This window comes from Balaenoptera physalus (assembly GCF_965194825.1).
Source record: "Balaenoptera physalus genome assembly, chromosome: 7".
NCBI classification, from domain to species: domain Eukaryota; kingdom Metazoa; phylum Chordata; class Mammalia; order Artiodactyla; family Balaenopteridae; genus Balaenoptera; species Balaenoptera physalus.
The window spans coordinates 81,238,177-81,251,682 of record NC_138886.1 but is presented as its reverse complement, the minus strand read 5'-3'; the positions used below and the strand labels follow the sequence as shown (position 1 = coordinate 81,251,682).

At 38.5% G+C, this 13,506-nt stretch overlaps 1 protein-coding gene across 8 annotated transcripts in view; it reads right to left on the bottom strand.

Moving 5' to 3' along the window:
* UBAP1 (ubiquitin associated protein 1) overlaps positions 1–13,506 on the bottom strand; it is a gene marked incomplete at its 5' end in the record, with an annotated part of 73,425 nt that overhangs the window by 28,052 nt on the left and 31,867 nt on the right. For 4 of the 8 annotated variants that reach the window (XM_082467585.1, XM_082467582.1, XM_082467583.1 and 1 more), the window contains one exon: positions 23–946. In XM_082467585.1, the coding sequence (XP_082323711.1) occupies positions 23–946 (924 nt within the window). Of the gene's footprint in view, positions 1–22; positions 947–6,376; positions 6,502–13,506 lie in introns of all 8 variants that reach the window. The other 4 variants (XM_082467589.1, XM_082467584.1, XM_082467587.1 and 1 more) reach the window with 2 other exon arrangements.

Below are 13,506 nucleotides of genomic sequence, written 5' to 3'. Positions count from 1 at the left end.
AATAAATTTATAAAAGGCTTACCGTGGGACAGGTATTTGGAGGTGATGACTCTTCTGTGCACACAGACAAGACAGAGAGGGAAGGCATCTGGGAATGGGTCAGGGTTGGCACCTCTGTACCACTGTCCAAGTTCAAAGCTGAAAGCCCAAGAGCATGATGCCCATTGAGCTCACTGGCACTGCTTTGGGTGGAAGGCTTTAGGGAATTCCGGAACGTGCCACTGCGGAGGCAGGATGTGCTATGGAAAGTGCTTGCCATCTTGGCTGTCTTCTGACTGCTGTCATCAGAGTCAAGTTTGGGGAAGGACAGGGACTTGATATTGCTTACTGCAGGGATGGGGGGGAGGGACACTTTGGAAGACAGCGACATCTTTTCACAGTTGCCCAACTGTGGTAAGGTTATAAAGCCATTGGGTTTGTGAAGAGGCTTGAAATCTAGGGTTGCCCGCTCCAGGGATGCCAGGACCTCCTCATCCTGTAACACAGACCCAGAGCCGCCTCTAGGCAAGTTACTGTCCAATAACTGGGCCATAATGGGTCCACTGGTTCCTACCAGAATGTTTCTCAGCTCTTCCTTCTCGTCAATAGTTTTTAACTCCAGATTATCAAACGGGTCTTCTTCACACTCAAAGTCAGCAGGATTGAAATCTGCCTTTGTGTGGGGTGGGCTGAGAACTTTCTGTTTTGTGGCACTGCTGCTGACCCGGGTCGGCGTGAGGATGCTGTTGTGCTGTAAGCTGGCAAGGATGGGGTTGATAGGAGGTGGCATTGTGGCTGTACTGTGAGTCCTGGAGAAGCTCATTTTGCTGTCACCCTCTGGGCCACTCTTAGAATTCACCTTAGCTTCTGCCTCCTTAGCCTTGTGCTCTGCTTCCCACTGGGCTTCTTGGATTTTCTTAATATCTTCAGCCCACTCAATGGTTTTCTTTTCCAAAGAGAAGTCATACTGTAAAGATATATCAGAGAAAGGAAGTGTGAACCCAGGTGGCTTCCCCTCCCCCCCCCAATTCCTCCACCCAATTCACTTCTTCCTCACCCTGGCACAAGAGAACTGGGCAAGGCAGCATTTATTAAGGTGTATGGGAGGATCCTCACTCAGGAAAACTAAGACTTCCTAATCTTACTTGATTTAATCAAACTATGCTCCCTGGTTACTTCTAGAAATTAACTAGAAAGAGCTCCCACCACCTCTAGTCCTACATACCAGGCCAAATGTACCTTGCCACTTCCCTTGCTTCTCTCCCCTCAGGCCATTTCCCTTCCTAGAATTCTTCATTGGTGGCTCAGGCAGAACTCAGCTGCCTCCTCTATAAAGCTTTCCTGATGGCCCATTCCTTCCTCTGAACTCATACATAGTGTCTGTCTCTATCATTTGATGCTGAGCACATATGACCACAAGCAGCTTTAGTCTTCCTCTAAACATTTCCCCAGCACTATCACAAGCCTCTTGTGGGCAGCAACTGGGCTTTAGACCCTCTTAAGGTCTCCATTATCTAACACAATGCCCTAAATAGATCCCGTGCTCAATAATAACAACAGCCCCTAGTATTTAAGAAGCACTTACAAGGTGCCATGCATGATTCTAAGCACTTTTTACGTATTAGTTCTCTAGATTTTTTCAACATTACAGGGGCTATGCTCAAGGTCATAAAGCTGTTAAGTGGTAGAGCCTGGATCTGAACCCAGGCAGTCTGACAACAGATTCTATGCTCTAAACCACTACCAAATTACAATGAACAGACTGTACTCTAAATGTAGGAAAACTGCTTATTAAGAAATCTAGACATAATCAAATTAAGATTTTACGATGCAAACTCAACAAAAAGCAAACAACCTGATTAAAAAATGGCCAGAGGATCTGAATAGACATTCTTCCAAAGAAGCCATACAGATGGCCAAGAGGCACATGAAGAGATGTTCAACATCACTAATTATTAGGGAAATGCAAATCAAAGCCACAATAAGATATCGCCTCACGCCCATTGAAATGGTTATTATCAAAAAGGCAAGAAATAACAAGTGTTGGAGAAGATGTGGAGAAAAGGGAGCCTTCATACACACTGTTGGTGTCAGTGTAAACTGGCGCAGCCACTGTGGAAAAGAGTAAAAGCTAAACAACGTGTGCACATTCAAGGTTGGAGGCACAATAAGAGTAAAGAGGGGAAAGGAAGAGGAAGGAGGCCTACCATGACCTAGAGCCACGGTAGACCTAGAGTTTTAGAGTAGAAGAAACATAATAAAGTGCCTCAGGTCATTCCTAAACCTTTCAGCTTCAAACAACACAAAAGAAGCCTGGAAACGCACATGTCAAGAAGTTCACTTACACACCCTGAGCCAGTTACTGGGCCCCAAAAAGACACTTGGGGGATCACAGGGCTTCCTTTCTACCACTAACTGAATAGCGAGAAAACAGCACTGGGCAAAGGTTGCTGCTTCTAACTGTGGAGGAAATCCAATTATGCAACTGGTTTCCTCCACCAAAAACTGAGGCTGTGACCAACTTTCCACTGCCTATAAACACAGATCTCTGAAGTTTTACTCCCCAAAACAAGTGTAAATTTCTTTCCTCTTTAGTGCTTTTTTGTTTTTTTTGTAATTACCAAAGTAATGTAGAATACTTGGAACATAGGAAAAAACAGAGAGAAAAAAACAGCAGAAATATTACAGTGAAAAAGAATGTGATTTTTGAGTGTACAATAATAAATAATAACATCATCTAACATTTATGGAGTACCAGGAACCAGAATAAGCATTATAAATGCATTATTTTACTTAATCCTTATAATAACCTTAAAATCTGTACAAGATTACACAGCTGTTACATGGCAATTCTAGCCCATGAATTGCTGAACCAGAGTCTGCTCTAAACCGTGACACTAAAGGCCACCCTCCGCTACTGTGGCCACTACCACCATTTCAGTGAAAACTTTCCGGACCTGGGTGCAAAGGTTTATGTATGTTTTACTGGCTCACTTTGACGATTTTTAGTCTGAAATCTCAAGTTTGTATTGTCATGCAAGGGCAAATATGAAAAAGTTACAGGAAACTTCAAGCTGTCTAGGGCTCTAGGTCTGACTCTTCTCTGGATAGAGAGGGAGCCAGCGCCAACACCACAGCCAAATCCCCCACTGGAGACCCTAGGCAGTCAAAGTTTAAGGAAGCTATCTGCAATTAGAGAACAAAAACACTGCCGCTAGCCCACACAGGAATGGAGCTTGGAGCCTTGATCTCCTCTTTTGTTATTAGTGGGTGTGATGCGTATGTCAGGCACAGTACCAGGCACTCACTAGTGTATCACACTGATCAAATAGAAAATTCCCAGCAAAGCCTATTAACGGCAACAATGTGCGATTCCAAACAAGCCTTCTGAATGAATCAATGAGGCAGCGAATATGAGGACTACTGAAATAAGATGGAGGTGTTATTTAAATCATATTGCTAGCAGTATTCTGCACACAGAGTGGTATTTACTGAATATTTGTTGCTGCCAATAAAAAAGCCACCAAGGAAAAAGAACAAGGTAAAACTTCATAAGGGAAATCTCTATCTCTTCTGGCCCAATAAAGTCTCCATACACAAAAGGAGTATTGATTCAGTATTCAAAAACATCTAAGATAGTCAACATTATTAGTAGCTAGGGAAATGTACATCAAAACCACCATAAGAGAGGTAATTCCCTGGCGGTCCAGTGGTTAAGATGCCATGCTTCCACTGCAGGGGGCGTGGGTTCAAACCCTGGTCAGGCAACTAGGATCCCAAATGCCACGTGGCCAAAAAAACAAAAACCGTAAGACCACTGCACACCCATTAGGATGTATATAAATAACCAAAAAGACAGATGATAACAAAAGTTGGCAAGGATGTAGAGGAACTAGAAACTTCATGCAGTGTAGGTAGGATTGTAAAATGGTGCAGCCACTTTGGAAATTAGTCTGGCAATTCCTCAAAAGGTTAAAGATATATATATGACCCAGCAATTCCACTCCTATGTATATACCCAAGAAAGCTGAAAGCATTATGTCTGCACGAAAACCTGTAGACAAATGTTCACAGCACGGATTTCCCTGGTGGCGCAGTGGTTAAGAATCTGCCTGCCAATGCAGGGGACATGGGTTCAATCCCTGGTCCGGGAAGATCCCACATGACGCGGAGCAAATAAGCCCGCTCGCCACAACTACTGAGCCCATGTGCTTCAACTACGGAAGCCCGCTCGCCTAGAGCCCATGCTCTGCAACAAGAGAAGCCATGCAATGAGAAGCCCGCGCACCGCAACGAACAGTAGCTCCGGCTTGCCACAACTAGAGAAAGCCCACACGCAGCAATGAAGACCCAATGCAGCCAAAAAAAAAAAGTTCACAGCAGCGTTATTCCTAAAAGCCAAAAAATTGGAAACCATCAAAAATGTCTATCAACTGGGGACTTCCCTGGCAGTCCAGTGGTTTTAAGACTCCACGCTTCCACTGTAGGGGGCATGGGTTCGATCCCTGGTCGGGAACTAAGATCCCGTAAGCCGCACAGCCAAAAAAAAAAAGGTCTATCAACTGATGAGTGGTTAACAAACTGTGGTATATATCAATACAATGGAATTATTCAGCCATAATAATGAATGAAGTACTAATACTTCATTCATACAATATGGATAAAACTTGAAAACATTAAAGTAAAATAAATCAGTCACATATATATTTATGAAGTTATATATAAAAGACTAAATGTTGTATTATTCCACTTATATGATATTCCAGAATAGGCAAATTCATAGAGACAGAAAGTAGATTTAGTGGTTGCCAGGGGCTGGGGGAAGGGGAAAATAGGGAATGACTGCTAACGGACACTGGGTCTCTTTTCAGGGTGATGAAAATATTCTGGAATGAGATGGTAATGATAGTTATGCAACTCTGAATATACTAAAAAAAAATTTATTTGCATACCTTAAAAGGGAAAATTTTGTGGTATGTGAATTACATCAATAAAACTTTTATTTAAAAAATGTAACTGAAGTTCTCCCACTACGATTATTCCCTACAAAAGACTGGAAGGTAAAACAAAGAATACATTTTATTTTATTTTTCAGTATTATTATTATTTTTTAAATTATTATTATTTTTTTTGGCCGTGCTGCGTGGCTTGTGGGATCTTAGTTCCCCGACCAGGGATCGAACCTGGGCCCTTAGCAGTGAAAACATGGCGTCCTTTCCACTGGACTACCAGGGAATTCCCAATTTTTTTTTTTTTTTTCAAAGAATACATTTTAGAGTAACATGGTAATGCCTTAGTAAATCCCCCTTCTTTGCCAGGAAGTTGTATTTTAAAAAATCTCGAGTCACAGGAAGAAGTGTTTGGGTGAGTAGCGTACCTTTCTGTTTTTCCATGTAACTCCTTCTCTAAACTGTAAGCTCCTTGAGGAAAGTGATTAAGGCATTTACCTCTATCCTCAGCCCTAGCAGAGCATCACTCAAAAGCAGGCAGTCAATAAGTGTGTAGGAAGTCACGTAACATGGGGCTATTTGCTGCTTTCAAGATGTAATTTTATACATTTATATATAACTGAGCTTTAAAGATGTAAGGGTTGAAAAAGAAGCTATTGAGGAGACGGCATTTAAGCGCAGTCTAGAATAGATAGATTTTTAACAAGCAGACAGCTTTTAGTGTGGTGAGAAAGAGAAGAATATTTCAAGTGGGGATAACAACTCACGAGAAGAGCATGGTACAGACAGGTGAGACACACAGTACATTCAGCAAATTGCTACAGTATCCTGGTTTGGAGGGAATATAGAGGAGATGATGAGCTAAGGTACTCGACCATAACCTTATGTCTAGACGATCCAGTAAGGGTTGGTGAATCACTGTAAGTTTTTAAATTCAGGAATATTATTCTAGAAACAATATGAAAAATAGAAGGAAAATGCTGTAAGCAGAGGAGCCCATTAAAGAGGCTACTGAAATAGCCCAGGTGAAAAAATAAGGTAAGGATAAACTGAATGGCAAAGGGAAGACACAGCAGAGAGAAAATACTATGCAACTTGAGTGACCAAGAAGGTAGTGAGGACATTAATAGAGAGAAGGAAAGAGGGGAAGAAGCAAGTCAGATGAGCAATGGGGATTTGTTTTGGACAAGGCACAGAATCCCAGGAACATACAATCTATCAGATTACACAAGATCTGTAACAGATATATAAACATATATAAATGTGCGTGCGTCTGTACGCATGCCTGTGTGTGAGAGAGAGAGACAATGTGAGCCAAGCAATAACAGGAGCTATCAGAAACACAAATAAGAGACAGGAGAATTTTTTTTTTCTATTTCACTATACATCAAATTCTTACTCCTTAAAATGTTAAATGTACTAAACTTTAACTAAAAATCACCACTTACCTGTACTTCTCTGACAACCTGCAAACAATCAGGCAAGGAGAAGCCAATAGGTAGACCAACTTTAGCTGGTGTTTTGAATTTGTCTCCTATCTTAAATGGGACATCATCAAGGTAACTGAAAGTCCCTACAATCAAAAATAAAGTACAAAATATCAGCAAAGAACTTATTATTTGTTTTGGTATAATCTTATGTCTAGGATACAACATTAATTTATGCTATCCTAAGATTAGAAGTTACAGAGTTCCTTCTCTGACTGCTTACCTTCTCCTGACCCTAGATCTCTAATAAGGAACTCCTATTTGAGGTTACTTGATCTTATTAGGGTTTATATTCAATTATACTTACAGTAAAAGCCAAAGTACTCATAGTAAACTAAAAGTCCTCCCCAACGCCCATTACCTCTCTTGCCCTCAATTCCTGGCTCACTGAACTAAGTCACAGTGATCCTCTATTCCTCAACCATGACATGGTCAAAACTACTTCAAAAATTCTGCACTGGCCGCTTCCTCTATCTGGAATGTTCTTTCCTCAGATATTCACATGGCTTACTCCTTCACCTCCTTCAAGTCTTTGCTCAAATGGCACTTTCTAAGTGAGGCTTACCCTGACCACCCTATTTAAAATTACTACCACACCCTCACCGCAGTAATCCCACATCATCATCTATCTTTTCTCCATAGCACTTATTACCTTCTAACATATATGTAATTTGCCTTTTAATTATATTTATTGTCTGTCTTGCCCAAGGGAATATAAGCTCCCTGCAGGTAAGTATTTAAGTCTGTTTTATTCACTGATGTAGTCTCAAAACCTCAGCATTTCCTGGTACATATTAGGCACTTATTAAATACTGATGAATTGATGATAGAATCTTCACAAAAGAACCTCCTTGATTAGGATTTCTTTACTCTAGTAAGAATCATTTTTTAATTAATACAAAGAACTACTCTAGTTTTTTTTTTAAGCTATATTCTGGAGATGTAGAAATATTTAAGAAGTACAGCACTTATGAAAAAACGGAAAACCAGACAAGACCATGGGAATCAGACCAGGATTATCAGGAGACACAAACCATACACAACTGAACTGCTTTAACTCCCTAAATGTTCTCTGCCCATCACAGATGCGTAATACAGAAAGATTGGGACATTATCATCGATTTATAGGGTCAGACAAAAATGAGAGTGGTCCTTGTATGTGACTCTCACTAGGTATACACTCCAAATCAGATCATGATTTCTTTTCTGGACCAGGTTTGGGGCTAACTTAACTAGCAGAAGCATCAGGGAGAATGAAACATAGTTCATAAAATAAATTTTGCTTTTTGAATATCAGCAGCTAGTAAAATAAGGCTTACTTCTGGGTCTCACACTAGTATATTTTCTTAAGTGCTCATGGACAGAATAAGACAATTGCACCTCTTCCATAAAGAGATTTCTCTTCTAAGAACTCTGTAGATTTCAACACTTATCAAGCAAGGTCAAGATACATTTGTAATCTTCTCATCATTCCCACTTCCCAAGGTAGATATTGCTCTGATATACCTGAAACCCTCCAAAAGAAAGAAGAATAGGCCCCCTCTCCCACTCTTGGGGGAGGGCGTCTACCTCTTTCCCATATAACTTCTAGCTAGAATTAAAACATTTTAACTATCTCTCACTCAGCTAGCAAATTAAATCCAAAACTGTGTTCAATTTAATAATTTTTCTGAGGCATAACCATAACTGTTAACACTCTAGGAAAGTTTCCAAGTTGGTCATACCTTTGTAAGTGTTCTCTCAGCTGGCAATGCCTGTCACATTCCCACCCTTATTTACTTGATTAATTATGTCTTGTCCTTTAAGAATGAGCTTAAGAACAACTCCCTTCTCAATCTCAGAACAGGTCTTACCATTCTGTATTGTTAATAGTTTGTATCCTTATACTACCCCCCACCCTGCACCAGAGACTTTGATCAAGGATTTAATCAAACTTCTATCCACACCCCCCCAAGCTCAGCAAGACATCCAGCAGATGAGATTTGCTCAATGAGAATAAATAAAGAAGACATGGTCTTACACTTCTCTTGTATTTAACTCTCACACTAACTCACATTCAATTAGTATTTATTAAAATTCAAAATGATTTACCTAAAATGGCAAAGCTAGTCATGAAAATGTTTTAACACAGTACTCATGCAAGATGTAAGCACATTTCTAAGGTTCTGCAGAAAGTCACAAAAATGTACCAGAGGTACCAAAAAAAAGTATCAGGTACCATCACAGCTTGCCAACAAAACTCTGGTTATAACACTAAAACCTTCTGCCACTTATAAAATGCTTTATATTATAGAGATCAAAAGCAACGCTCTTTTTAATTGTAGAGAACTTTTATCTGTCTTCCATGGAAACAGGTGCTCAAAAGTTACTGAAAGTTAGAGTCTAACTTTGGCTAGTGCCCTGATTAACTAACTGGAAACAAAGCTGGAACTAGCATTTTCTAAGAAGCACTGGAAAGATTTACAGTCAAGTTAATAATCACAAAATTAAGTCTTTTGTTTAAGAAAATTTTTAAGTATACATTCAAAGTAGGTTAATTATATGACACACACATATTAGAAAAATCCTATCTATAATAATACTTATATGTATATATGATATACAAATCTAAGAAAACCTATCCATATTAATACTAACAAAACTTTCTTAAATGAATACTTCTATTATAGGTTGGTAACGGGGAGTTGAGGGGGGAAAACCATCTGTTAAAAAGTACTATACGTAAGATAGTACTTTTGAGCCAAAAGTACTCATTGAGCCAAATGATAATATCTTTCAAGAAGGGTATTCAGTTTCCTTGCCTACCTTTCAGTTAGGAAACTATGACAGTGTTGTATACACTGACAATTTATATTCTATAAATGGAACTAGGCCCTGGCTTAGAGACAGACCAGATCAAGTAGAACACCTTGGAACAACTGCTGTGTCCCTTCATTAGCACCAATTACAGGTAACTGCTTTAAAAAGCAGTTTCATTTCACTAACAAAGCCAATGCCAAGGTGACTAAGCACATCTTCTAACCTTCCCCCTCCCCCCTTTAAACTCTGTTAACCGGGAATGAGTAAACAGTTTTGTGATTATTGGGAGGAGGGGGTAGGGCTAAAGGGCAAAAGGCATTTAAGAGATAGCAACAAGAAAAGCAACTTTTTGAATGATGGCCAGAGACTACCATAAGTACAATGAATGATGTTGCTGTGAGGATTAAAAAGAACATTTTTGCAAATATAACCAACTATGCCTTAGGAACTATTCATTTTTATCCAATATATCAGAATATCTATTTAAAGACATCAATTTCTCTTATTTCTCAATACATTTTATTTTTTAAATAGATTCAATAAAAACTCAACCACATGGCCCAGAGAATTAAAGCACTGTGGTTAACAATCTTCTGGCTCACCCTCAAGTACCTTTTAGTTTCAGTCTTTATTACTGAAAATCTTTCTAAGATTTCCGAGCCCATTTTCCTCAGTTCCATTTAGAAAAAGAAAGCACATCTCTGATGGCTGTGGCAGTTACTTGAAGTCAGGTTCTGCACACTGCTCGCCATTATGCTATGGTGGAAGGAACTGGGCTGAATGTGTAATGACTCAGGATAAATTCTGGGAAGGTTTCATTCTGTTTCTTTCTAAATTGCTGACAATGTTTATGATCTTGTGACCTGCCTGTTTTTCTGAAAAAAGGTAATTCCATGTGGGGAGAGAAATTCCTAATAGAGGGTAGAAACTGGATTATGCTTAATTCAGATTTTACTGTGTGTTCAAATTGAGGTTTTTGAAAAAGAAGAATAAAACAGATCAAACTTAAAATTAACTGAAAATTGTAATTCCATGACTATCATTACCTTAAAGCTGTAAGTCAGGTAACACTTGCAAAATTACATCAATAGATAGTTAAACAGAGCGAGACACACGCATATATATACACACACACACACACACACACACACACAATTATACAGATATCAATACAGGATGTGAAGTCAAAAGAAAATGTTACTCATGTCCTAACAAAAAACAAGATAACCTACAAAATCAGCTTTTTAATATGCAGTATCTGGCATTAAATTTAAAAAAAGATACACAAAAAAGGAGGAAGAAAATGTGATCCATCATCAAGAGAAGAAACAGTCATCAGACCCAAATTCAGGGATAGCCAAGATACTGGAATTATCAGAGAACTTTAAAATAACTATAATAAATATGTTAAAGGATCTAATGGAATAGGTGAACATGTGTGAGCAGATGGGGAATTTCAACAGAGAGATGGAAATAGAAAGAGACAAATGGAAACACTAAAAATGAAAAATGCAGTAGCATAGAAAAAAATTTTTGATAGTTCATAAGCCAGGCTATGCTAATCAGAAGACAATACTCAGAAGAGGAAAGAATCAAAGAACTTGAAATTAAGTCAAAAGAAATTAAAAGAATTGAAACACAAAGAGAAAAAAAGAAAAAAAAAATGGAACAGAGCCTTAAGAGATCTCTGGGACAATATCAAACAGCCTAATGCATATGTGATTAGAGTCTCAAAAGGATAAGAGAGAGACATGGAGCAAAAGAAACATGCGAAGAGATTATGGCTGCAAATTTTCAAAAGTAGTAAAAGACATCAACTCACAGATCCAAGAAGTTTAGCTAACTCCAAGCAGGATAAATACATAGAAAATCAAACCAAGGCACATCATAGTTAAAATGCTGCAAACAAAAGAAAGTCTTAAAAGAAGGGGGATGGGCAGCATATGACATACAGGAGAATAATGATTAAATGATGGCTGACTTCTCTACATTACTCTGTACTTAAAAAGCAATAACAGATTGGGATTTCCCCGGCGGTACAGTGGTTAAGACTCTGCACTTCCACTGCAGGGGGCACGGGTTCGATCCCTGGTCGGGGAACTAAGATCCCGTATGCCGCACAGTGTGGCTAAAAAATTAAAAAACAATAATAAAAATAAAAAATAAAATCTAAAATAAAACACCTTTTTCTATCACTCAATAGAAAAAGTATTTCAATATCTTAGTAGAAATTAAACCAAGAGAAAAATAAACCTTTCCAGAAGTTAGCTAAATGGTCATAAATATGACAGCTTGGCGTTTCAAAGGAGGGAGTTTAGTTTTATTAAGTCCAATTACAGAGACATTTTTTTCCCAAATTAGTATATCAGGGCATTTTTCCAGATATTAAAAGAGTAACTTATCTGTTTGTTGAAACATTTTAAAAAATCCTTTAAAAGTCACTTCTGGAAAATAACTTTTTTCTTAGATTAAACAAGTGGAAAATGAGTCAAAAATTAAAGAGAATTGACATTCGGAAAGGCGTGCTTTAAACTGAGCCAAAGGTTTGCAATTTGCATAATATAAGGACAATATTTTTAAAGGCCTTTGAAAAGTAACTGTTTGTATTTCTTATTCTATTATTTAGGGGTATGTGGTTATTAATGACAGTGGAAGAAGTTCAACCTCAGTTGAAAAGAATGAACTCGAAGAAAAATCAAATACTAGTCCTAAGACAGCACAGCATAAGATATAGTCAGCCCAAGTATTTAAACAGAAAAAAAAGCATTTTCATATCCAGTCATGAGAGCAGTTGTCACCTCCCTGTCCACACCCCAAGTGCCCTAGAATTACACACACACACACACACACACACTCACACTCACTCCCTCTCTCTCTCTCTCTCTCTAACCCCGAGTCAGATAATATCTAACTTAGGGGGAACCAACCCAGAGGCTCATAAACTAAAATGTTCCAGTCAGATACTCCCTTGACCAAAAGATACAAAAACTTCAGCTATATGATGCTAGCCACTATATGATCAAGTAGCAAGAAGCACCATACCTGGGGTGGCCATTGTTGGCCCTGTGCACTCTGCACAAGTAGGCCAAGAAAGCAAGTCTATAAACAGAAGAATAAAAATGGAGCACATCTGCGGAGAAAAGCAGTGAAAGATGGAGGGAGTAGTAGCCTCAGTTTCCTGGCTTTCTAATTTCAGCCTTGTAAGGCCAGGCTGAATTTGATTTCCTGCATTCAGATGCCTACAAGATTGCCTATTAAATATTCTCCACCTATTCGCTTTACTTTCTATTCCTTAAACTACATGATATCTAAAAATAAGATTCGTTATTCTAACAGCCCAACTAAAGCCACTGAAATTCAAGTAGGAGCTCAGCAAATTAAAGCAGAAGCAGCCAAAGAGAGAAAGAGAAAATCCTTCTCAAATTTTACTCAGGTAGAGCATTTCATTTAAACAATAAAATTTTGGTTAGGAATGTAAAGAGATGGAGGAAGTCCTAAAAAAGTAAGTCATCATTGATCAGGTAACTTCAGAATTATAAACTTCTCTCTGGATTGTTGAGCTGGAACATATAAACTGGGGTCCAACTTATTTTCACTCCAATCAAAAAGGAGTTTCTAAAGATTCAAGACAGAAAACGTATCTTTTGAAGTAAGGTTATAAATTTAATTTTTTCATTTTTGCTCTTTTCTCTCCCTAGGTCTTTCCTCTCTCCTTGGCTCTGTCCTCTCTTTCCCCTTGAGAAAGTGATCAGAGGCAACTACAGATCTGCCTCTCTATATCATTTGAATACTTTGAAAGAGCCCTGTAATAATCCTTCAACAACAGGAGATAGCTTACCTGAAGATCTGATGCCTGACAGGTTACACAGAATGCAAACTCCAGAGTCTGAATGACTTAATTCCAAAAGGATTTAACAAAACATACGCAAGCAATGTATGTAAGTATATGCACAGTGGCAGTTCAAAATATTAAAGCTGTTTTATAAAAATATACAAGCAAGTTAAAAACCAAGGAACTGCTGCACCACCCTGACTCAGAGAAGTGATATTATCAAGTAACCATTTGTAGATCAGAAGAGCATAACAATACATGTTGCCACGCAGTCTAACAAATCATTCTTACAATGACATGATTTTTAAAATGGAAGATTAGTTTTAAAACCCCTTTTAAAATAATTGTGTTGTCTGGATATTTCTGATGTTTAATTCTTATCTTTGTACGAAAAGAGGGTCTAATTTTAACTTCTTAGGCACCTCCATTCCGATCAAATGCAGAAAATAAAAGTTTATTA